The sequence below is a fragment of the Aspergillus glaucus genome (assembly GCF_001890805.1).
Source record: "Aspergillus glaucus CBS 516.65 unplaced genomic scaffold ASPGLscaffold_4, whole genome shotgun sequence".
Lineage (NCBI taxonomy): Eukaryota > Fungi > Ascomycota > Eurotiomycetes > Eurotiales > Aspergillaceae > Aspergillus > Aspergillus glaucus.
Genome location: NW_019170456.1, coordinates 1,344,258 through 1,367,091, shown reverse-complemented (window position 1 = coordinate 1,367,091; position 22,834 = coordinate 1,344,258). Strand labels below are relative to the sequence as shown.

The window sequence follows — 22,834 nt, the reverse complement described above, 5'->3', positions numbered from 1 at the left end:
AGGTGTCACCGGCTAAAAAAATACCTTGCGCCCGCCCGAAGTCGTCGATTATCTACGAGGGGACCGAAAAGAGTATCCCCCTTCTTCCGCTCGTCGTTGATCACAACCCGCGTCTCTCCTTCTCCCTTCTCCAGGCCAGTGTCGATTTCGCGTCGCATCGCCTCGATCCGGTATCGAAAACTCTTTATACAATCCCTAGTCAGCTGTGCTGTCTTATATAACAAAAGAGTGTTGGATATAATTCCTGGGAGTTGATCGTCCCCGGAAGTCGTCGGAGCTATTCGCGACACAACCAAACGCAGGAGCGTGTTCACTTCGATTATTGAATCGTTTGATCCCAAGTATCTTTGGGTCTCACCTGTATGTTGCATACTTTACTCTGGGATATAAACGGGAAATGATGGGTCCCGTCAATGGCATGTCTAAGCTGACACTGCTTGCGAAACAGAATACATATCAACCCTACCTTATCCCTGTTAGGTCAGTATATGAAACAGCCGTCGGTCAATGTCTTGAGCCTTTCTTTTGGGTGGTCAGTGGCATTCGTCATGATCCCCTGATTCACCCACTCCAGAATCAGTGGCATTTTTCTCGAATTTGATATTGAGATACCTTTGCGCAGCGATAACAACTGCTAACGCGGTCCTCAGATCCGATTAATACGGTTATCAACTCACAATGGGTTGCATGAGCTCCAAAACCGCTGATCCTGTGGAGAAGGAAGCGGTGCAGCGAAATGCTAGGATAGAAAGGGTTTTGAAGGGTGATAAGAAAAACATGGACCGGACGATCAAGATCCTGCTACTTGGTGCGTATTGACCAAAACATTCCATGGTGTCCTCATACTCATTGATCATGATTAGGTGCGGGAGAATCTGGAAAGTCCACAATCATCAAGCAGATGCGCATCATTCACGCGGGTGGTTTCCCGGACGATGAAAGGCATCAAACGCGCGCCGTCATCTATGCCAATCTGATCATCGCCTTCAAGGTTCTGTTGGATATTATGAACGCAGAGCATATCAGCTTCGAGCATGACTCGACAAAGGTCAGTAGAACAGAACATCAGAATTCATTCGCTTTGACTGACTTCTTCCTAGCCTTTGGGCCAGCTCGTCGACAACACAGATCCTGACGTGGGATCAGAAGAAGCGTTCTCAGATCTGACAATCCGTGACGCCATGAAAACTATGTGGGATGATGCTGGAGTCCAAAAAGCCGTTGCACGAGGACATGAGTTTGCTTTGCATGACAATCTGCATTAGTAAGTTCCGGGAAACTACTTTCTTTCCTGGAAGCAAATTGCTGACCTCTGTCCTAGCTACTTCGATTCTATTGACCGTCTTTTCATGCCAGGGTGGTTACCCGACAACCAAGATATGCTGCAGGCCCGTCTGCGGTCTACTGGTATCACGGAAACCCTCTTTGAATTGGGGCAAATGAACTTCCGCATGATGGACGTTGGTGGACAGCGTTCCGAACGAAAGAAGTGGATCCATTGTTTCGAGGGTGTTCAGTGTCTTCTCTTCATGGTTGCGTTGTCCGGATACGATCAATGTCTGGTGGAAGACCAGAGTGCGGTGAGTACTGCCCTTTGCTAAGTCATCTGATGATTGTTCCTAACTGTGACATAGAATCAAATGCACGAGGCCATGATGCTTTTCGAGTCCCTCGCCAATGGCGAGTGGTTCAAACGGAAACCCATCATCCTCTTTCTGAACAAGATTGACTTGTTCAAGGGGAAATTGAATATGTCGCCAGTAGCCAAACATTTCCCCGATTTCACCGGCTCGAACACCGATTTCGATGCGGCCGCACGGTACTTTGCCGATCGATTCCGTGGTATCAACCGGATACCTGACCGCGAGATCTACATTCATTACACGAATGCCACCGATACGACATTGCTCAAGGCTACCATGGACTCAGTCCAAGATATGATTATCCAGAAGAATCTTCATACCCTGATACTCTAAGCCTCTCTCTATCTTTTATCAGGGCGACTGGCGTTTATTTTATGAGATTTTCCGCTGGCATGAGAACCAGAATTTCGTTTTCTTCCCAAGTCTGTCACTTCGCATTGCATTTCAGCGTCTTATTCTTCTTTCTCTTCTTTCTCTTCTTTCTTCATCTTTTGCATCTTGATTGATATCATTCTTCTTTCTTGGTTTATTTTTCTTAAGAAGCGCTTGATAGCGGCGTCCGTGTGGACTATTTTCGATTTCGTTACTACCATTTTGCATTGAGGCCTATGCCTATGCCTGGGTATATACTTTGATTTGGTGATAATTTTTTCTTTCTTTAGGATACAGGCGATACCTTCCTTTTTCTTCTTCATTGTTCTTCTACTACTGCCTTTAAGGCCTAACGACTGTCATCCTTTGCTGTTTGTTTATTTCACTGTCTCTTTGTTACTGTCTTGATATCTATATACCATTTTCTTTTGGGATGTATTTCTTTACCGTCCATTCCGCTCAGGTAGTGTCTAATATGTGATTTTTATCGTGTTCTCAACATTTCATCAGTGTAACATTGATCTCGATATTGGATCATCTATAGTTCGGTGTCTGCATATATATATATATATTTCCGCATCTCAAGGTGTATGTTGCAGGTGGCGGTATCAACTATTCTAAATAGCTACGAATCCGTAACTCAAAAAGTAATTAGATGACTATATTTAATCAATTGACCATTCCTCCATCCCATAATTCCCAAAATAACTATCACTGCTTGTATCTTTATGTAGGATGATGTGACGGCCATCGTGGCCTGCTTACATAATGCCCGCATGATCATGACCCCGATTCCGGTCCGCCTCGAATTCGCCTCTTCCGACCCGAATCTGACTTCTTCCAACAACACCACCTGGTTGTTTCTCCCAGCAATTCTGGGCGCAACTCCAACACAAAATGCTGTCGTCCTCATTACGCCGGGCGACATGGGCACCCATTGTACCCATCTCCGGCATTGCCCGCACAGCAGCCGGCGTAGCCGGTGCAGCGGCCGGTGCTAGCGCTGCTGCGAGCACCACCTCGAACAACACAAGCAGCGGATTGATGCCGCAGTACGTCCGTCAGCGTCGGTATTCGTCTTCGTCGTCGAATCCTAGTGATGGGTTTGATGCGTCGGCTCCGTCGTCGTCGGGGCAGACGCCTGCGAAGGGTGTGAATGGTGGTGCTGGGGAGAGTAAGCGGGAGGGGAGGAGAAGTCGGAGAGCGGGGAAGGAACAGCGGTCTGCTCAGCAGCAGCAGCATGATGCGGCGTTTTCGAAGTTGCCGAGTGTGCCGTCGACGCAGTATCAGCAGCCGCATGGTGAGTGATTTGCGATGGAATTAAAGGGACGAAGAAAACCTTGCTAACAAGCGCATAGATGTGCATGTAGCGTCGTTCTTCTCGATCCACCGTCCCATCTCCGTCTCTGCGACCGTGCCCCCGTCCTCGAACCAAGAGGCGTTCGACGCGATCTTTTCCTCGAAGAAATCGGCCAAGGCCGAGCAGGAGGATGTGATGCTCACGCTGTCTTCCGCCGTCCAATCGATGGAGAACACCGCGGGCGAGCACGACGACCTCGGCAGACAACTCGAAGTGGACGTGCAGCCGTACGACTCCATGAACATGTCCGACGTCAAGCTCTCCGTCGACGAACTCGCCAAGCGCCTCCGCCCATTCCACCCTCCTCCGCCGCCAATGCCCTTCGACGAGGCCAAGGAAGCCGCCAATGCGCGCCAATCGGAACCCTCCCCCCAGGAGAACTCATACTCGACCGTCCTGACCATCCACGAGTCCACGGACGCCACCGGCCGCAAGACATACGAGGCTCACACCACCCCGTTCGTCCGAGACGCCCCCGGCGCCACGGAGTACGAGGAATTCATCGACGTTCCTGAGAAGAAGGGAACCACCTATATCGAGCGTCTGCGCAACAACCGCACGATGCACGCCATCAGTACCAAGAGACGGCGAAAGGCCAAGATGAAGAAGCACAAGTACAAGAAGCTCCTGCGCAACACAAGAACCCTGAGACGGAAGCTTGATAAGGCTTAAGCTTCTCGTTTCTCTTCGTTTTCCTCTTTGTACCTTATACATCTGTTTTCCTCGTCTTTTCCTATTTAACGTCTCTCGGATGTTTCGTTGACATCTAGATATCCCATGGTGGTACGAAATCACAATTGTTGACTATTTTTTTTTTTTTCTTGTTCATGGTTGGCTTATCGCTTTTTCTTATAACTCGCATCTATCGTCTCTTTTTCCTGTTTATCTACTTAGATAAATCTCTGCTACAGACTACCATTATGAATGAAGAACATTGCATTAGACGTTGTCCTTCTGATAATTAATTATATATGCTGTGGTGATCATTGTCTATGGCTATCGCCAAGTATGAGTCGAACTTCAATTAAGCCCCGGATTTAAGAGTAAAACAGGCTATCAATTCAGTGACTAAAAAGCAACGGCAAAAGCAAAAACAGAAATAGACAATAACCCGTAAAGTACATTTCGACGTTGAAACAGGGCATGCAATGATGTATCTAGCAGCAGCAAACAAGTCAAAAGACAAAGACAGAAGACAAACCACAACATGTCCTAATCTACAGCGAGTCACTCTCCGTCCCAAGCAACGCACATTCAGATTACAAGAGAAAACCTTGTCCATTTTATAGGAAGGGTTTAAAATAGTGGGCAAGCAAAACGAGAAAGCACCTTTATCCAAACTCCTTTCAGTCCTAGTTGCTCAGGAACCCATCATTTCCAGACGAATGCGGGGGATAGCAAAGGACTACACTGGTGGAAACGATGTCGTATAACCGGGGAACTAGTAAGTCTCTGGGCATCCATCCTTGATGTCCAGAGTTTTGCTTGACGCTGTTCGTTCACCGGGGAGGAGACCGAGGGTCCATTTAGCAGGTGGCATCGATTCTCGAGCGGGAGTTCATCAGAAGGGCGACAATCAGACCGTACAGACCTGTCACGGGTGTTAATTAGTATGCCCTGAAAATGACGTAGACCAAGAGAATAACTTACCCAAGACTTCAGCGAAAATGAGAATCAAAATCATTCCGACATAGAGTCTGGGCTGCTGAGCTGTTCCGCGGACACCTGCATCACCGACAATACCAATGGCAAAACTGCACCACAGTTAGTTCGAAGTCACTGCGAAATGTCCAATGTAAAATCACTCACCCAGCTGCCATACCAGCCAGACCGACAGAGAGACCAGCTCCGAGCTGAATGAATCCAGTGTACAACGAAATCCTCTGACCCAAATCGTTTGCAATCAAGACCGAAACGACCAACCCGTAGATACCAATGATACCAGCCATGACAATGGGGACAATGTCTGCGAAGATTAGCCAACAAATTCACCATCGCCACGTTTGTTTCAATTCGACATACTCTTGACAATCAGGTCAGGTCTGAGGACAGCCATTCCACAAACACCGACACCAGCCTTGGCGGTACCATAGGCGGCTCCGAAGCAGGTGAAGATGATAGCGGAGGAGCAACCCAGCGCACCGAAGAAGGGCTAGATTCGTCAAGTATTAGCGACCACATGGTTTATTTGAAGAGGAATGATTCCATTCGATGCGTTGGGGATGGGAAACGATGGAGCCAACGTCCGTGTCATAGCGATAAGAGCTCCGGGCGCAGGTAGGAAACCGGGGGAAATAGTAGCTACTCACCGCATAGACGGGGCTATTGAAAGAGAAGAAGTTAGCAACAAGTAAATTACGCGCAAAAACGAATAAACATGGATTCACGGCCTAGGACGCCAGAGGTAAAGGAGTTGGTCCAAGGTTACGTACCAGAGTTCTGTGGCCATTTTGACGCTAAATTGACGCGATAAACGTCAATGAAGATAGAAGAAGCTTGGAAGAGCAGAATAAGATGTTAATTCAGAGGATAAAGGCCTCAAGGACTAGCGTTGCGATGGATGCGAAGGCTGCTTGCAGTGCGAAACGGAGGTGAGGTTGGAGGCGAACACGCTGGTGGCTTCGGGACGGCTCAACCACCGCCTGCGCAACCACGTGATTTGATCTTGGCGTCGTCAGCTATCAGCTCCAGCCTCCAACTATAATGGTCTACGAAGGGTTGATTAAAGAAATAGGGCTACTTGTACATTATCATAGAACATCGTACTCGTACAAAACTGCTTTTCTCGTGCTGCTCATGCGAGAGTCAACTCCACCCGGCACCCCGGTACATTGAGCTTAGTACCTGATTCAAAAACTTGTTCGTTTGCTTGAACGTCCATGATAGGCTGCTGATAGGTAATTGCTTTCTCAGACAGCGCTCCAAAGTAATTGGGAATAATAACTAAGTCCTTCTGTTGTCCGTCAATCGTTTGTACTTCGGGGATTCCAGTCACGACCCCGAACTGGCATGAAATGGACCCTTCCTGGGGCTTCGCAATGTCCGGACGCTTATCCTGGTCTTCACTCGGTTCTACTCCCACAAAAAACTGGACGTAGTCACCTGGTTTAGCCGTTTGAGAAAGAGTCGATAGATCCTCCCCAAAGCCCTTACTCAAAAATGGCGGCAAACCAAGTGTAGGGTCTGCACTTTCTGCGCCAGGCTCGAACAATTGATCGACAGTCAATAATTCCTCGCGGTTTGTTGCTTCCGAAAAGCTGATTTCTGGATCGAGAGATAGAAGACCTTGTTTCTTTCCCCAACCACCTCCGCCGCTCATGACGTGGTGTAGTTTACCACCTGCCCGAAGAGAATGCGACACACGATCCTGAAAAGAACCGGCTTCAGTCGGCACATCCATTTCAGGTGTCTCGACGAGAGCCCAGACAGATACTCTCTGGTCGACAATGCCATGCTCGTCAATGTAACGGGGCAGTTCCCTCTCCAACTCAGACGAAGCCGGCATTGGAACATTCGATTGGGCGTCATCAGCGGATTTCGCTACCTGGCGCAGAATGTTGCCCATGCCGGAAATAACTTTTCTCCTGCGGCTGACTGGATACAGTGGAAATCGGAGGGCATTGTGAACGGAGTTTGCGGAAGATATAATGATACAGTTGGAAAGATTGAGGTACTGATCCAATGCAAGTCGGCTTGATGTGGCATTATAAGTCCATCGCATACCGAAGAGCGTGTTTTCATTGCCATTGATGAAGATTGTGTTGGCGAGACGTAATCCGACCTCATGAGCCGGTCTGTCCGGCGCATTCGTATTAACCGAGAATACAAAAGCTGGTTCTTCGGTTCCTGAACTTCTGATCCGACGAGTCTCGGTTGCCTTCCCTTGGACGTTTTCCGCTTTCACGAATAACAGGGAGATGCCCTCGGAGTCCGACTGAGCTTGACCCTGACCGCTTATCAACGCATCCCCAGGTTGTCCACGAACATCCGGCAGTCTATCAATAATAGCCGCAACCGCGTGGAAAGGACTGAGAGAGCGGGCATTCGGAGTATCACTGAGAAACCGGTTCACGCATTGTTCAAGGAAAGGGCTTGCGGGGTCGACCCATGGCGCAAAGCTGGGGGTGACGAGGAGAATTGGAATATGGCCTGACTCTGCTAAGGATGCTGGGATCGGGCGAAGGCTCGCGAGCACATCATCTGGAACCTTTTGAAATCGATATGGTCAGCGTACCGCAGCCGGAGGGAAAGAAAAAAAAAAAAAAAAGAAAAAGAAAAAGCAACACCCACAATCTCGTCCGGCGTCTTCGTGAGCCACGTGTACGCAAATGATTGAGCCTCACAAGCAGACCTCGCCTGTGCCGTATACCATCTTCGTGCTGGCAGAGGATTTCGGGGGCAGAGCCAGCTCGCTTTCCTAAACGACAGTCGAAGCGGCTTCGACTGGAGGGTCAGACGTGCTGGCATTGAGATCGGGACGCGCCCGGGTATCATGGACATGGAAGCATGGAGGACAGCAATTGCGCTGGTAAGCTGATGGGTCCTTAGCGAAACTGTTCTGAGTACTGAAGAATGCCGTATGCATCACGATGATGCCGCTTATTGACATCCATTTCTGCTACTAATACGGAAGGCGGTGAAGTCACATCTCTACAAGTTGTACATACTAGTAGAATGACACTACTGTGGCTTAGCGTAGGACATAACTGTCACCTGGTCTTGAAGAATAAAGGGTTTTTGTACGGCGTACCGAGTCCAACGAGTACTCTAAATGACAAACTGTGGCACACGTTGAGAATGTCGAGGCGAGAGAAGAGACGAGAGTGGCTGATGCTATCCCGGTCATTTCCAGAGATCCCGGAGAATGATCCAAGATTGAGAACATCTAAACTTTAGCAAAACCAGTCATCAGGCGGATTTGCAAAATTAGAAACCTTCAGCCTTTTTGAAGCCACCTCGTAAGGCTGGATGGAGCTATGCACAATTATATAACGCTAGTTTCATTCACCGCGCCAAGCATTTCCAGGCAACCAAAAAAGACCTTGGACTCTGTATGGCCTCTGTATGGGCTGCCAAGGCAGTGAAATATCATTCAATTCACTGCCACAAGCACTCTACAGGGCCACCCTGTGAAATAAGATGGATTGAGCCATTTTCCATGGATTCAAGATGACGCAACTCAAGAAATGAAGAGTAGCGACCTCGTGCGTACACGGAGTACTTAAGAGTACTCAGGACATAGTCAGAGGGTCCGAGTCAATGAAGATCTCTTCTAGGCAGGCGGAAAATCTAACGTTTCCCTAGCAGGGACCCAGCCAATCAGCTTTCGCTACAGCCACAGCTGGCGGGTGACCCTATGACGTATGGGGTCCGCTAAGGACGCAGTGACTAAGCCTTGCGACTCTCCGCCTGCCTAATCAAGCAAGTATCGTGCCGTGGCCCTACGCCAGCATGACTCCGGCCACTCCCTTTCTGCCCCCTCTCCAAAGCAAGTCGCACGGCCGCCTCTCCATATTTAAGAAGTCCGTCGCTGCTCTCCCGTCCGTCTCTCCTGATTCTTTTCTCTTCCTCTCTATTTTCGCTTGGCGCACTGTCTTTCGTCTCAAATCCTCCTTATTCTACTCATTAACATAACAAATCTTCTTGATTCCCATCTGATCTCTTACCTTCATCGCCAAAATGCCTTTCACTGCTTCGTAAGTCGTCTCCTTGTTATATCCCTGCTCTGTCAGCTCATCCGTCGTCGCTGGATGACCGGAGCTGAATTTCTCGTTTATGCGACCGATTTGATGAGTCTGCATGCTAATGTAATGCCTAATACAGAGACATCTGCAAGATCATCTTGGCCTTCATCCTGCCCCCTCTGGGTGTCTTCCTGGAGCGCGGATGCGGCGCGGACTTCCTGATCAACATCTGCTTGACCATCCTGGGTTGGATTCCTGGTATCATCCACGCGATGTACGTGTTATGTCCTCTCCGAGAATCTTCGTTTCAGCATAACTAACTACTCAACAGTTATATCATCTTTAAATACTAGAGAATGCCTAGCCCTCCCCGCCGCCTCGTGTGATTCCGTTCGGCGCAACCACGATATCACCGATCGGATCTCACAAACCATCTACTCCCTACCGTCTAATACTTCTCTCATATGGTGGGAATGGTGTTGTCAACGAGGTTCCGAGAAGATCCGGCCGAGATCGTAGCAGCCTAATATGCGGCCCCCACTTACTTCGAAGCCCGATCTAAACGGCGGCGGAATCTTCTTATTTCCTTTCTACTGGTTTATGATTTGGCTCGGATTTTTTTTTTCATGTCTTAGGATTTTCTGCTTTTTGTTTTTCTTGTTACGGATGATACCAGCCCGTTTGTTGCGATACTGGGCCTTTTATTCCCCTGTTTATCGTTGTCAATGCTTAGTTTAATGATTGATGGCAATGGCAAGGCTTAATTCCTACGCAAAAACAACTACAATAGACATTACAGAGTATTTGCACGTATTGACTCCGGACGTCTTGCGATGTCAACCAGTCGCAAATAGACTTTGCCCAGTCCAATAGTAAAATCCATAGCACAAGCACATACATATTTCCCGTGCCCGCGTCTAGAGCCAGTGAGGTTCTCGTAAAACCACAGCCTTGTGCGTTTCGTGACAAATCACCTGATCTGACATCATCTGCAGCTTCGGCGCCAACACGGCGCGTATTGCTTCTGACAGCGGACAGCGGACCGCCAAATAAAACAATTCATCATCATCGCCAGGTCTATTATTATCATGCTGTCAATCAATTCTCACTGGTTCCATCGCGGCGCTAACAGAGGCAATCTCTTCGCTCTCGTTCGAGTTGACTTGGTTATGGAGCCAGTGCACTTAGCGACCAGGCACTATTCTTTTTTGGCGCCGCAATGATCTCAGTGTTATTTGTTTTGCTATATATCGGGCGCCTGGATTCAATTCAATGCCTATAACACGTTAAGATCAGCGAGCTATGTGTGAGATGCTTACCATGCTTACTTTGAACTGAAACGAACGCCACAGGTTATCGCAGTTGCTTTTCTTGAGGGATCTGGATTACAGACGTCGCGACGATGATTGAACCGCTGATCAGCGAAACTGCGGCTCAGTTTGGTGTGTGAGATTCTTTCTTCTAGTGTCTTTCGTTGGTGACTAGAATAGCCGCGTCCCTGCGGCTCCTGGGGTTCTCCATGTTTGCCTCTTCGTCCATAATGGTTCGAATATAAGATGGTCAGCTGAGTGATAATGCCTTCTAAAGAGTCACGCTACTACTGGGACAAGGGTTGCGAGACAAGTTCGTTTGAGCATGGTGTCCAGATACGACAAAAAATGGGATCATAAAGCTGAGATCTGGATTGTCCGCTGCAAACTGCTATTAAATGTTCAAAGCTGTCTCAGAATGGCAGCATGCGTAGATCAATCTTTCACCCCACATTGAAGCTAGACATGTCGCTCCAGGTCTGCACAAAGACTATTTGTGTTATAGTTCACTTTAAAACTCTTATCCAAGAAAGTAAAGAACACCAATCCTTCAACTACCAACAGACAAACAAAGCCCACAGCCCTGAAGCAATGACCCAGACACCGCGACTTAAGCGCCCTCTCCAGAGTACAGCGTAGCGCCCTACTTACCCTGCATCTAAGGCTGACCCAACCACTCAAAGACAGCGAACAGACTATTTTAAGGATGTTTTACTACATCTGATAAAAAATGGTTGATATCTCAATTAATTCAATCCGGACTCGCGTGGGGAAGAGCGCTCTCTTCCTATCTCTCTCTTCCCTCTCACTTCTTCCAATTTGAACTATGGGATCCAAAAATATCCGCTCAATATGTTACTCTTTTCTTTGACACAGATCCGAATATATATGACATTTTTTATCCTTATGTTGTTCACTTTACTAAATCTCGCCTCCGGCGCGTCTAACGTTTCTCTCGCAAAAATCGCCCCAGACTGTGCATTCTCCTGCGCCGAACGCTTCATAGAATCCCAATTCCCGACAAGCGAATGTCCAAACCGATCCAACACAGACTGTTTCTGCAAAACGAAGACAGAGAACGGGTATACACTAGGAGAAGGCATTGTACAATGCATAATGGGCTACTGCTCGGACGATGTGGTGGAAAAATCAGGCGACGATGTTTATAAAATCTGCGATGGGATAAAGGGTGCTATTTCCAAGACGCATGCTACTATTATTGCTACGCTGGTGCCGAGTGTGACGTCCACTGCGGTTTCTGGTAATACGAATGCACCAACAATATCGGCTTCGGGGACGACGGCCTCTGGGTCTAAGACTTCTGTGACTTCGCCTGTTCTCACGACATTCCAGAGTCCGGTGTCGACGACTGGGTCGGAGGGAGTTGCTTCTGTTACAAGTAGCGTTACGGAGTCTCAATCTCAGTCTCCCAGTTCCATGCCAGAAGCCAGCGGAGATGAAGATGAAGATCAAGATTCCAGTTCGCTCAGCGCAGGGGGAGTTGTAGGTGTGTCACTTGCCTCGGGGCTATCAGGATCCTTCCTCATCGGAATCGCCATATTCTTCTGGTGGAGGAAAATGCGACGCAAGCGCAAAGAAGCAGATGATGCGTATTACTTCGAAATCGGAGGAAGAATGTCAGAGCCTCCAGACTTTGACGCACCACCTCCTCGACGGCCGACTCCCGGCCCTAATGGTTACCGCCCGCAACCTCCGCCCAAATCTCCAGATCAGATCCCGACCATGGAGACGTCGAGGTTGATGTCGCCATTTCTGCCTACGCCGAGACCCGTGAATCCGAATGCGAATCCGGCTGTTGTTGTGACGGACGTGGATGATGATTATCATCATGATGGGGGAGGTGGGTTTGGTGAGGATCCAGAACGGACTGCGCATGCGTTACCGCAGTTTCTGTTTGATGAAGTGGACACGCCGCGGAGCGTTCCTGCAACTCAACGGACGAGATCTGATCAGTTGCTACCGGAGAAACCAGAGTTGTTGCCCGAGCCATTGAAATGGGATCGCCCTAGACCTTCGAGATCGAATAGCGATGCGTTTACCATGTTCGAAGAAGATGTCCCACGACCCAAGGGTCATCTCTCTAATGGATACCCTAACTTCTCTGGCCCGCTAGGCCCCAGGCCAATGAATAGTAAAAGACCAATGGCTGGACTACCAGCTAACCCTCGAGCCATGATGTATGGCTTCGGATCACAGGATCACTTACCACCTAAACGGAGTCAAGATAGTCTTTTGAGGCCGACTTATCTCCAACCCGAGCCCAGGCCATCTTCTTTCATAACAGCAACACCAGGGCGTTGTTCACAGTCATCTATGTCGGATGACGGCTACGACGATAACTATTCCTACTGGCAAGACTACGACACCAACCAACCTCGACCACCAGCTCGCATCGCAAACCGCCGTTCCTACCCCAGCCCATCAACCGAAAGTTGGAGCAACACCGGATTCGACTACAGCGGTCTCGAATCACCCCGAATATCCCGCCACTCAGGCATCCTCAAACCACTCACACCCGTCCGCGAAGAAAGCAGAACCCCAACACGCAGCCTCTCCAACCCTAGTCTGCAGGGCCGGATAGGGTTCTCCACGGGGAGTCCGCAACAGCGCTTCTACCACCCCAATCCCCAAACCCCCAATCTCGAACCAACACGTGAAATAGTCTCCAGACCGCGTATCGTCCGTCAGCATGATATTAAGCGAGTTGAGATCCGCCGTGGCAAGTCCCGGGAGATTAACACACCTGTTATAAGTTCTCCTTATTCACCCGATGATTATTGGAATGAGCCTAGTCGAAACTCCCTGACGCAGGTCACTACTGGTGGTAGTAGCACTATGACTACCCCGACGTCATTGTCAATTGGTACTTCTATTCCCACCGTTGAAAAGACTATCACTCGTAAACCTGCCAAGAGACAGTCAGTGTTTGAGCGTAATTTGACGCCGTCGAAGGAGGGTGCGGATTTGATACTACGGGTGGATTAATGGAATTTTTCTAAATGACTTATGATATGACATTAGCGACTTCTTGTACATAATTACATAATTTCCCTTTCCGGATTTGCTGAGGTGACGTTTTGATATTGATCACTGTGATCGCCGATAGTCCCTGGTTGACATCAGAAACCGGATTGAGGGCGATAAGATGGCTATCATTGGTTGGCTAACATTGTGGTACACCCAGAATATTATTCTTGCCACCGGTCTGACTCTTCTGCCTGCACTTCCGTCCTTCTTGATACTCCTATATATCTATACAAAAATATATATTCTACATAGTATCCCAGGCACTGACCTCTCTATCTTCCCGCATACCCCTCTATTGAATACGAGCTGCATGCATACATACTACAAGCAAGTACTAACTAAAAATGGAACGCCACCAAACCGTTACCGAGGCAGACCCACCTGACATCATCCCGTTGGTGCGGAGACCGATTCTAGCTCAGAGTTTGTGGAGAATTCTGACCAATCAGAAAGATACGATTTGGGCGTGATTGCATGGGGTGTTATCGATAACAGGTCGTTGCGAGTCCATATCAATGACCGTAGTGCAATCTCGCAGAGCAATGATGTTATCTACCAGTTTGAATGTATATCTATCACTCAGTACAGAGCATAATGATGATTAGCAATTGATATCATACCAATTACAGTATCTGGTAATCTCCAATTGCAAGCCAGCTCTCAGGCCCGCTTTATCAGACCCACATCAACACTCTTTCAACTTTTGCGTGATTTGTCAGTTCCAAGAAAAAAGAAAGAAGAAAAGAATGAACTGGCCACCCGTCGACGTTTTCGGGGCTGTACGAAAGACCCCGGCCCGACTTTTCGGCGACCTTCTCCCCCCATCTCTCTTTTCCCCAGAAATTGAACTAGACAAATTTGGCAACTCTTTATCTTTTCCTCTTCCCTTCTTTTTCATACACCTAGACATATACATACACACATATACACCATGGTGGGACACACGGCACAACAGTACGTCGAGAACCACGAGAATGCAGACCGCGTCTCGCTCGTCTCAGATGGACCTGCTACGGTCTCTGATAACTTTGCGTTCGCTTTCGATATCGATGGGGTTCTATTGAGAGGAGGACAGCCTATTCCGGAGGCCATTGATGCGTTGAGATACATCAACGGGGAGAACCCGTATTCGATCAAGGTGTATGTACTTCCCTTGTCATTCTGAAACTATTCTTTAATTCAATTCCCATGCTGACTCTCTAGACCGTATATCTTCGTGACCAATGGCGGTGGCAAGACCGAACAAGAACGATGCCTCGATCTCAGCAAACAACTACAATTGGATATCTCCCCTGGCCAGTTCATCTGTGGCCACACCCCAATGCGTGAGATGGCCGATAAATACCACACTGTGCTGGTTGTCGGTGGCGAGGGAGAAAAATGTCGAATTGTTGCAGAAGGATACGGGTTCAAGGACGTGATCACCCCCGGGGATATCATCAAGACTAAGGACGACACTACACCATTTCGCCGGTTAACCGATGACGAGTACAAAAACTCGCGGTTTCGAGACCTGAAAAACACTCAGATCGAAGCTGTTTTCGTCTTCGCTGATAGCCGGGATTGGGCTGGTGACCAGCAGATCATCCTTGACTGTCTGATGAGTGTAAATGGTCACCTAGGCACTCGCTCGCAAACCGGCAATGAAGGACCCCCTGTTTTCTTCTCCCACACCGATGTTGTCTGGGCTACCTCACACGAACACTGCCGTCTTGGAATGGGTGCCCTGCGCGCATCCCTCGAGGCCGTCTACAAGGCCATCACGGGACGAAAATTGTCGACCATTGCGTTTGGAAAACCGCAGCTCGGTACGTACCACTTCGCCATGCGTCTGCTGCAGCAGTGGCGGAAGGATAACCACGAAATCAACAAGCCCCCGCGCACCGTTTACTTCGTCGGGGATACCCCCGAGTCGGATGTGCGTGGTACCAACGAGTTCAACGACGTTAGCGAAGCCGAGTGGATGTCGCTTCTTGTGAAGACGGGTGTCTTCCAGGATGGTGCTACACCCCGGTATCAGCCTGGTCATACTTGCGAGAATGTTCTCGAGGCGGTTAAATATGCCGTTGAGCGGGAGCAGGCTAGGGGCAAGGGCGAGGTTGACGATGTGGACTCTGGGATTGATTCGGAGTCTGCTTGTCTTCGCAACTGAGCTCTTTACTCCATTTTCCTTTCTTTTCTTTCCTTTCTTTTTGGTTATTTTACACATACATATGCAATTCTTTGTATATACGTTTACACGAGATTCCCCGATTGACGCTCATTTGGCATCCGGAGTGTCCGATAAATAAACCATGCCATCTCATGACCCATGATAATTTTGATTTACCTTTTTGTTTATGACTGTTTGAGGTGGATATACTAAGACAACCCATAGAGTAGTGACAATAAAACCATACATATACCCAATCAAATACCAACCAACTATTTCATATTTCTGTTTTTCGAGTACCTGCTCCTTGTACATAGTACTTGTACCTGGCGAGTCACTCCGCAGTGGGGTTCCAGAGTCCAAGGATCGGCAGTAAATCCCTATGTCTTATTCAGCTTCTATATAACATCGTTGATTTGCGTCGCGAATGGCATTTAGATAGTACATAATTGGAAAGCTCATTTCTCCCGTAGTAACCATCGGATTGAACCCCCGGTGTGCGGAGTACTCCGTACATGACCGATTTATTCGCGAAGCACGCCGATGGACGAAGACTCATCACTTTCTACTACCGTTATTAGAAACCAATGATTCGTCTCCCACAAAACCCAGTACCAACCGATCCTCCTCTGCTTATCTTTTATCCTCTTCCTCATTGAATCCTCCAAACCATGCCAGGCCCATCATCCGAAACCAGAACTTTTCTCACAACGCTCCTCTCCAACAACAACGATATCAACACCCTCGCCTGGACAACAACCCTCAGCACCACAATATCAACCGCTATAGTCTGGTTCTTTGCGAAATGGATCCATCCGATATCTAGCGTTATCTTGGCGATTTGGTTGCTGGCGCATTATGTGTTGGATTTGGTGGGTATTTATTTTGCTGTTGCTGGGATAGGTGGGCATGGGGATAGGGATGTGGCCAGTGGGCTTGGAGGGGGTGGGTGTTGTGATAGAGGTTGTTTGTTTTCTGGGTGGGTTGGGGGTTGTTATTGGAGGAGGGGTGGGATGGGATGAGTGGCTCACGCTTGATGTAGGTTAGATGTGTGTTCTTAGTGTATGCTTCAGGGCTGCGTGTTATTCAGCAAATACACCCTTCCCTGCACGCCAACTACCTGAACCTCAGTCCCTGCAAACCTCTCTTCATCTCCTTCTAAACCAGCATTCTCCCTCTCCCTCCCTCCCTACCTCCCTCCTCATCTCTCTCAACAATCATGGAATCGCAATACATGGCAAACATCCTCCACGTCAGCACCAACTCCTTCCTCATCGTCTTCAATATCACCATGTCAAGCTTTGCAGTGATTATTGAATCTTGGACCTATCGCTCATTTGGCGCCGCAGCAGCTCTCTGGTTCTTGGGGTGCTTCGTGCTAGCACTGATCGACGCCTATAATAATGGCACGCAGCGGGGTTGGCCGCTTGATGAGAAACAGGACTTTGCATGTGTGGGTATGGCGATTGTGTTTTTTTCTGGTTGCTATGGGCTTCGTTTATAAGAGGGTGCGGGAGAGGGCATTGTGATGTGAGTGGTGCGCGTGCGCTTGTCTTTGATCTGGTGGATGTTGTTGCTGATGGTTTGTAATAAGGACTTTGTCGACACGATTCCCACCGTACAGACGAGGTTGATGGAGGTCCGGAGGATAAGTTATGGCGACAGCAGGTCTATGTACGGTGCAGACAGTGGGAATACTGGGCACAATTGTCGGGGAGGATATTGGGTTGCTGTTGTCGGGTTAAGGATCCTGGGATGGACAAGCTTCTTCTTACGAGCGAGCCTTATAGGTTCGACTTAATGAATCCATATTTATACTGCTGCTTTGTATATTCTGATTAGATTGACGTATAAAAACTACCTGAATGCTCGTGTCTTTTGATTATCTGCTCCATTGTACCTCGTACCTGGTGAGGGTTCAACAGCTTATTCAGCACATACATACCCTTCACTGCACAACAACCAGAACTTCAACTCCTGCAAACATATTTTTATCTCTTCTCAAACACGCACGCTCTCTTCCTCTTATCATCTCCCTCCCCCTCAACTACCACCACAACACAACACCACAATGATCTTCTGGAACCACATAGTCTCCCTCTACATCCTCCTCATCGACGCCGCAATCCCAAGCGCCATAGTCTGGGCCTTCGCAACCTGGACTCGTCCCATCTTCGCCATAATGGCAGCTCTCTGGCTCCTGGGCGAATACGCACTGGACTGCGTTGACGCCTACGATATTGGTGCGCAGCAGGGCTGGCCGCTTCTCGAGAAACAGAATATGGCGTGTCATTTTATCTCGGTTTTTTATTATCTGGTTGCGTTGGGGGGTATTTATTGGAGGTTTAGAGAGAGACAGCGGGAGGTTTGTTAACCTTATGCGTGTTGACTGATTGATTGATTGGCTTGGTGGGCTGACTGTGATGGTTTGCGATAGGCGCTTCGGCGCGAGTCCTTGCCGTATGTGAGATATTGATTGAGGTGGGGAATATGTTATGGCGGCTTTCGCGGCAGGATATCTATGGTACGGTGCAGTGGGGATACAGGGTACGATTGTCGGGTTTGGCGTTAGATTGTGTCGAATTGATCGGATTCTGAGGGATATGGACGAGATTCTTGAGAGTGAGGATTATTGAAAGCCAAATCTACAGCTCGATAACTCTCGTTCTTGGTATATGCTAGATAGCCCTATGGGGTCGGTCTTAAATAAGTCCGTACTTATACTTAAAACTCTATGTACTCCTATTTTCAGTTATCTCGATGTTTATAATACCAGCATAGTCTTGTATTTTGATTATCTGCTCCATTATACTCCGTGCCTGACGCAGTATTCAGCATCTAGATGTCTCTCCCAAGCCTCTTCCATGACTTCACCTCAAGCTCAACTCCTTCCTATCTCACCACCTTGAATAATCATCACAAATCATCACGATGCACATCCCCATTGGTTTATCGACCAACAACGACAACGCCTTCTGGGGCATTGTCAGCGTCGTCATCAACGCTGCTTCAGTCTGGATTTTTACAAGATGGAATTATCCCAAGTTCGCTGCCGTCGTGGCCTTCTTTCACCTGACTCATTATATCTTCGACTTCTCTGATATCTATTTCTGTGAAAGAGGTCATTATTGGACGCCATATGGCTACAAGTTGATGGTCTCTTATGCTATGGAGGCTATCTATTTCGGACTTGCTATGTGGGTTATCTTTCGGGACGTGTGGGCGAGGCCTAGGGGATAATGAGGTAGGTGATATGTGTGCCTCGAGGTCTGATGTATGTATGTGTTCGGAGACACGTTTTGGCTGACCTTATAATGCGCAGTAGGTACTTGTGTCGACGATAAACGGTGCTATCTTCCTACACGGTGGTTCTCGACATACACGGTATACGATGCCATGTGGATGATGGGTTAGGGTAGCTGAGGGTACAAATAAAATCTACAGCTCAGTAACCTTTCGCTCTTGGTGTATGCCAGACATACGGGGTCGTGCTAGCCTTTATGAATCCGTACGTAGCTATTGCTTCGTGTATTCTGATTAGATGGACCAATCCAAATTATCTGAATGCTCTTCTTGCGTTTTGATTCTCTTCCCAAGTTAATTTCGTACTTGGTGAGGTTTGTGCAAAGTATTATTCAGCATCTAGATGCGCTTCAGCAAACCTACACTGTACTTCAACCTCAGCCCCTACTTCCTTCCACCTCTCCTCCTACCTCGCTGGCGTACTCTCCTCTCCATCCTTCAAACATCCACAAAGGCAAGAATAGTCTGAATAATGCTTTTCGACATATTAACACTTATGCAGATCTACAATTTAATACTCTTCATATCCTTCAACTCAATAACCTAACGGACTACCACCATGATAGACCTTCTGACCGCTCTAAGTTCCACTGAGAAATTTGCCTTCTACATAATTACTGCCGTCGTGATGAGACTCGCCCCAGTCATGGTCCTCGTGGAAAGCAACCATCCCAGATGCGCCGCGGTCATGACTAGCTGGGGTTTTGCGAGTTTTGTTTCTGACACGTTCGATGTCTATGATCGTAGTGAGCAAAGCGGTTGGGTGTCCCGGGATCAGAATGAAATGGTTTCTCAGAGTTTGGTCGGGTTATACTTCAGGCCTGCTGCGTGGGTTATATTTTGGGGTGTGTAGGCGAGGCCTATGGATTGATTGTGTGAGTGCCTTGAAACTTGACAGATGGCTTCTGAAAGACCCTTTGGCTGATGGACAGCGCAATAGGTACTCGTTCAACAATAGACGATCTAACTGCATGATGGCTTTTGACGTACGGGATACAAGATCAATTTGGATGATTTGTTGGGGTCGCTGGGTATGAATACGATTGTCAAAATGTCTCAGGCTGTTGTCGATTGAATCAAAACGACGGCTGGGGATTGACGGATTAATGGCTAGTAATGAGAATGTGGTTTCTTCTCTGTGCTGTGGTTCTAATCGTAGAAGTTATATTAGCTTTTCCACTCTTATATACCAATCATGACCCATCTAGATCAGTGATAGTTTTGGGTGGCGAGATACAAACAGACAGTATTCAAACATTGGCAGCCCCAACCCTGTATTATTCAGCATATACATCTTCGAGGATTTCTTCTCGACTTCTTTCAATCAAAACTATCTTCCTTCATCTTTGCGAACCTTTCATCTTCAATCACCACCAACTCATCAACTTCAACACCACCCATCCATACCATCAACCATCACCAAACCAAACCTCCTAGTTTCACCACCATGCCCCTCCCATCCAACAGAGACCTCGCCCTATCCACGAGCTCAGATGTCGTCCTCGCAAGCGCCATCGTCTGGATCTTCGCGAGACTGCTTCACCCCAGACCCGCCTTGATCGTGGCCCTCTGGGTCTTGATGACTTACGCCTTGGACCTTGTCGACGTTTACGATGGTGCCAAAGAGTTTGGTTGGGCGACGGCGCATAAGAAGCTTGTGGTGTGCACTGCTATCCAGACTTTTTCGTTCTCATTTGCTGTATGGGTTATTTTTCGGAGGGAGATGGGGAGGATTTGATTTGGTGGGTTTTTCATATGGGTTGAGGTGTTTTGGGGATATTTTGCTGATGGATTATAATAGGTGCTTTGGCTACGATTATTACGATTGGTATACGAGACAAACGTGAAGCATTGGGTGAATTCGAATACGTTATAGCGGCTTTTTCGTGGGAGGATAATATGATTCAGCGAGGAAAGGGGGGGTGGGTAGGAGAACCGTGGGCTGTCATCGAGGGTGTCATATTGTGGTCAAATCAATCAAAAGAGCAATGGTTGATGGACTATGTTTGCAGGAATGATAATGCTGTATCCAGATCAAGTCTCAATTCGCCACATATCTCGTCTGTGCAATGTCCCTCGTATTCCCAATCAATTAATTGATGGACTTGCAGAGATTCTGGAGAGCACTTGAGCGTCCTAAGCATGATAGTCAGCCAACGGAAATATTTACAGCTCAGTAGCCCTGACGCTCTTATACCAGAATATAAACCTCGTAACAGCCCTATAGTTGCTACATACCAATTGAAAGATGTATATAAGCAAATTGAATACTCCTGTTCTTCAATTGAGCCTGCTCCATTTTATTTGGTGTCCTGTACTCGTAGCATTCATACCTGATTCTCCTGTGGTGCAAACAGCCCTGTGTGTATTATTCAGCACCTACAGTCTAAATGACACAGCTGCGAGGAGCTCCTCCCTCGTTCTGTCAACCATCTTCTCCGTCTTCATTCTCCTTTCTTTCATCCGTCGAGCTCCATCCTCTTAATTCTCATCCTCCGAATCTCCATTTCTATCACTTCACGATGATGAACCCTCTCTCGCCCAATAGCACCATCGCGTTGCTCTCTATCATAAACGTCTTTAACTCCTCCACCCTCGTATTCCTTCTCGCTGTTTTCGCGGGCCCCAAGACCTACTAGGTGCTTGCTTTGAGTGTCTTTCTTCGCTACGCCCTGGAGATCCAAGAAGCCTACCACTTTGGAAATGTTTATGGCTGGTCTCTGCCGTACCAGCAGAGGCTTTTGTGTCTGCTCGCGGAGGCCGCTTATTTCTTTCTTACCGTTGACTTTATCCGTCGTAAGACGATAAACATCTGGGAGTGTGTAGGTTCTACCCTGGAAAGGGTTTGGCTGATGATGACCTGCAGCAGTGTCCATGTCACGAAGACGGCAGACTTCCGCGCGGTTTGTGTGAGTAGCATGGTGTAGGAGTGGCAGATATGCTGTGAGGGAAGGGTCTGATTGTTGTTGAGTCAGAGTCAGCTGGAGTGATGGTTAGGATCAATCGGCGTCAGTATGTACTACTAGTCATGAAAGTCAAGCTTCATTGATTTCACTTCACTTCCTTTGGTCTTCAAACTGTAAACTCTTGATTCCGGTTACCATACATATCTATGCGGCCCCTCCGTTTGCAACTTCATCCTAGTCAATGTACGGTGCACTCCGAGATACACGACTTCCCTCGTCTTCCCAAGCAAGCAACTGGATGGCGCTTCACGAACTTGACCAACGCCAGAGTGTACTTGTTTGCGGCTCTGTGTGTCCTTCTCAGTTACATCTTGGACATCGTCGAGCTCCAGCACACTGCATCTGAATCTGGTTGGCCTCTGCAAAGCAAGAAGAAAATAGTTTGTGTCATCACTGAGACTCTTTGCTTCTCGCTTGCCGCGGTGGCTATTTGGAGGAAGTTTTTGTCCCTTTGGGAGTAGTGTGAGTTATCAGTGTGCCTCGAAGCTGGACGGTCTGGCTGGTTGTGACTTGCAGAAGGAGCTTTGACAATCCACGTCCGTGTCGGGAACGCTTTCGAGTGGCTTCTGTGCAGTGAGGGAACAGCGTGGGGAAGGGAATCGGATTGTCGTTGTGTTTCTACATGGTAATGAAAGTGCAGCTTCTTCACTTGACTTGGTTTTGTCTTGAAATTTAGACTCTTGACTCTGCTCGCCATGTATTTCATCTCTACACAGTCCCCCTTCTTGACAAGTTACTCACCACCGCTGGAAGAGGCTGTGTTAGGCTACCGGACCTTTTTGAACCCAGGGAATCTCTCCCTCAATCAACTATCTACTGGTTCTCACTTCAACCAAACAGATGCCACATGAGGTATGAATGTCAATGCTTACTGAGGATGAGAATGAGAAAGTCCAGAAGCTAACTGACGCAAAGACAGAGCTAGCTTTTTTGGTCTGCATGATGCCACAAATACACATGACTGTCGCTGGTGACGATGAATACTACCTTCCCTCA

At 48.0% G+C, this 22,834-nt stretch overlaps 12 protein-coding genes across 12 annotated transcripts; 9 read left to right on the top strand and 3 right to left on the bottom strand.

The window, feature by feature from the left end:
• Window positions 1-678: 678 nt before the first annotated feature.
• ASPGLDRAFT_33126 (guanine nucleotide-binding protein subunit alpha) lies at window positions 679-1,976 on the top strand (the record flags this gene model as incomplete). Its single annotated transcript, XM_022544264.1, has 5 exons — window positions 679-808; window positions 864-1,048; window positions 1,101-1,264; window positions 1,322-1,580; window positions 1,635-1,976. The coding sequence occupies 5 exons, from the start codon at window positions 679-681 to the stop codon at window positions 1,974-1,976; spliced, it is 1,080 nt and encodes a 359-aa protein (XP_022404102.1).
• An 872-nt stretch (window positions 1,977-2,848) lies between these two features.
• Window positions 2,849-4,195, top strand: ASPGLDRAFT_43964 (mitochondrial 37S ribosomal protein mS38). Its single transcript, XM_022545920.1, has 2 exons — window positions 2,849-3,315; window positions 3,374-4,195. Exons 1-2 carry the CDS (start codon window positions 2,913-2,915, stop codon window positions 4,045-4,047), a joined length of 1,077 nt encoding a protein of 358 aa, XP_022404101.1. The 5' UTR covers window positions 2,849-2,912; the 3' UTR covers window positions 4,048-4,195.
• Window positions 4,196-4,423: 228 nt separating this feature from the next.
• ASPGLDRAFT_43962 (H(+)-transporting V0 sector ATPase subunit c) lies at window positions 4,424-5,964 on the bottom strand. Its single transcript, XM_022545919.1, has 6 exons — window positions 5,808-5,964; window positions 5,685-5,697; window positions 5,398-5,527; window positions 5,185-5,341; window positions 5,026-5,129; window positions 4,424-4,966 (listed from the first exon to the last, which is right to left on the bottom strand). Exons 1-6 carry the CDS (start codon window positions 5,822-5,824, stop codon window positions 4,902-4,904), a joined length of 486 nt encoding a protein of 161 aa, XP_022404100.1. The 5' UTR covers window positions 5,825-5,964; the 3' UTR covers window positions 4,424-4,901.
• A 205-nt stretch (window positions 5,965-6,169) lies between these two features.
• ASPGLDRAFT_33123 (uncharacterized protein) lies at window positions 6,170-7,842 on the bottom strand (the record flags this gene model as incomplete). Its single annotated transcript, XM_022544263.1, has 2 exons — window positions 6,170-7,582; window positions 7,666-7,842. The coding sequence occupies 2 exons, from the start codon at window positions 7,840-7,842 to the stop codon at window positions 6,170-6,172; spliced, it is 1,590 nt and encodes a 529-aa protein (XP_022404099.1).
• An 813-nt stretch (window positions 7,843-8,655) lies between these two features.
• On the top strand, window positions 8,656-9,785 carry ASPGLDRAFT_43959 (YqaE/Pmp3 family membrane protein). The gene is made up of 3 exons (XM_022545918.1): window positions 8,656-9,071; window positions 9,199-9,333; window positions 9,391-9,785. Exons 1-3 carry the CDS (start codon window positions 9,055-9,057, stop codon window positions 9,410-9,412), a joined length of 174 nt encoding a protein of 57 aa, XP_022404098.1. The 5' UTR covers window positions 8,656-9,054; the 3' UTR covers window positions 9,413-9,785.
• Window positions 9,786-11,723: 1,938 nt separating this feature from the next.
• On the top strand, window positions 11,724-13,609 carry ASPGLDRAFT_43957 (uncharacterized protein). Its single transcript, XM_022545917.1, has one exon. The coding sequence runs from the start codon at window positions 11,807-11,809 to the stop codon at window positions 13,373-13,375; it is 1,569 nt and encodes a 522-aa protein (XP_022404097.1). The 5' UTR covers window positions 11,724-11,806; the 3' UTR covers window positions 13,376-13,609.
• A 739-nt stretch (window positions 13,610-14,348) lies between these two features.
• Window positions 14,349-15,569, top strand: ASPGLDRAFT_120689 (phosphatidyl synthase; the record flags this gene model as incomplete). The annotated part of the gene is made up of 2 exons (XM_022540162.1): window positions 14,349-14,557; window positions 14,621-15,569. The coding sequence occupies 2 exons, from the start codon at window positions 14,349-14,351 to the stop codon at window positions 15,567-15,569; spliced, it is 1,158 nt and encodes a 385-aa protein (XP_022404096.1).
• Window positions 15,570-16,059: 490 nt separating this feature from the next.
• Window positions 16,060-16,749, top strand: ASPGLDRAFT_43955 (uncharacterized protein). The gene has a single exon (XM_022545916.1). It carries the CDS (start codon window positions 16,241-16,243, stop codon window positions 16,589-16,591), a length of 351 nt encoding a protein of 116 aa, XP_022404095.1. The 5' UTR covers window positions 16,060-16,240; the 3' UTR covers window positions 16,592-16,749.
• An 891-nt stretch (window positions 16,750-17,640) lies between these two features.
• ASPGLDRAFT_55842 (uncharacterized protein) lies at window positions 17,641-18,045 on the top strand (the record flags this gene model as incomplete). Its single annotated transcript, XM_022548162.1, has 2 exons — window positions 17,641-17,934; window positions 18,007-18,045. The coding sequence occupies 2 exons, from the start codon at window positions 17,641-17,643 to the stop codon at window positions 18,043-18,045; spliced, it is 333 nt and encodes a 110-aa protein (XP_022404094.1).
• Window positions 18,046-18,500: 455 nt separating this feature from the next.
• Window positions 18,501-18,809, top strand: ASPGLDRAFT_1509712 (uncharacterized protein; the record flags this gene model as incomplete). Its single annotated transcript, XM_022542199.1, has 1 exon — window positions 18,501-18,809. The coding sequence occupies one exon, from the start codon at window positions 18,501-18,503 to the stop codon at window positions 18,807-18,809; it is 309 nt and encodes a 102-aa protein (XP_022404093.1).
• A 1,510-nt stretch (window positions 18,810-20,319) lies between these two features.
• On the top strand, window positions 20,320-20,972 carry ASPGLDRAFT_23415 (uncharacterized protein; the record flags this gene model as incomplete). The annotated part of the gene is made up of 2 exons (XM_022543286.1): window positions 20,320-20,503; window positions 20,674-20,972. The coding sequence occupies 2 exons, from the start codon at window positions 20,320-20,322 to the stop codon at window positions 20,970-20,972; spliced, it is 483 nt and encodes a 160-aa protein (XP_022404092.1).
• Window positions 20,973-21,331: 359 nt separating this feature from the next.
• On the bottom strand, window positions 21,332-22,797 carry ASPGLDRAFT_23414 (uncharacterized protein; the record flags this gene model as incomplete). The annotated part of the gene is made up of 3 exons (XM_022543285.1): window positions 21,332-21,853; window positions 21,979-22,287; window positions 22,711-22,797. The coding sequence occupies 3 exons, from the start codon at window positions 22,795-22,797 to the stop codon at window positions 21,332-21,334; spliced, it is 918 nt and encodes a 305-aa protein (XP_022404091.1).
• Between the last annotated feature and the right edge of the window lie 37 nt (window positions 22,798-22,834).

Coding starts and splice junctions, on each gene's coding strand:
- ASPGLDRAFT_43964 (XM_022545920.1), top strand. CDS start 2,913: ATGCTGTCGTCCTCATTACGCCGGGCGACATGGGCACCCATTGTACCC. Junction 3,316..3,373: donor GCAGTATCAGCAGCCGCATG/GTGAGTGATTTG, acceptor ACAAGCGCATAG/ATGTGCATGTAGCGTCGTTC.
- ASPGLDRAFT_43962 (XM_022545919.1), bottom strand. Junction 5,342..5,397: donor ACCTGACCTGATTGTCAAGA/GTATGTCGAATT, acceptor TAATCTTCGCAG/ACATTGTCCCCATTGTCATG. Junction 4,967..5,025: donor CATTTTCGCTGAAGTCTTGG/GTAAGTTATTCT, acceptor CACCCGTGACAG/GTCTGTACGGTCTGATTGTC.
- ASPGLDRAFT_43959 (XM_022545918.1), top strand. Junction 9,334..9,390: donor CCTGGTATCATCCACGCGAT/GTACGTGTTATG, acceptor ACTACTCAACAG/TTATATCATCTTTAAATACT.
- ASPGLDRAFT_43957 (XM_022545917.1), top strand. CDS start 11,807: ATGCCAGAAGCCAGCGGAGATGAAGATGAAGATCAAGATTCCAGTTCG.
- ASPGLDRAFT_43955 (XM_022545916.1), top strand. CDS start 16,241: ATGCCAGGCCCATCATCCGAAACCAGAACTTTTCTCACAACGCTCCTC.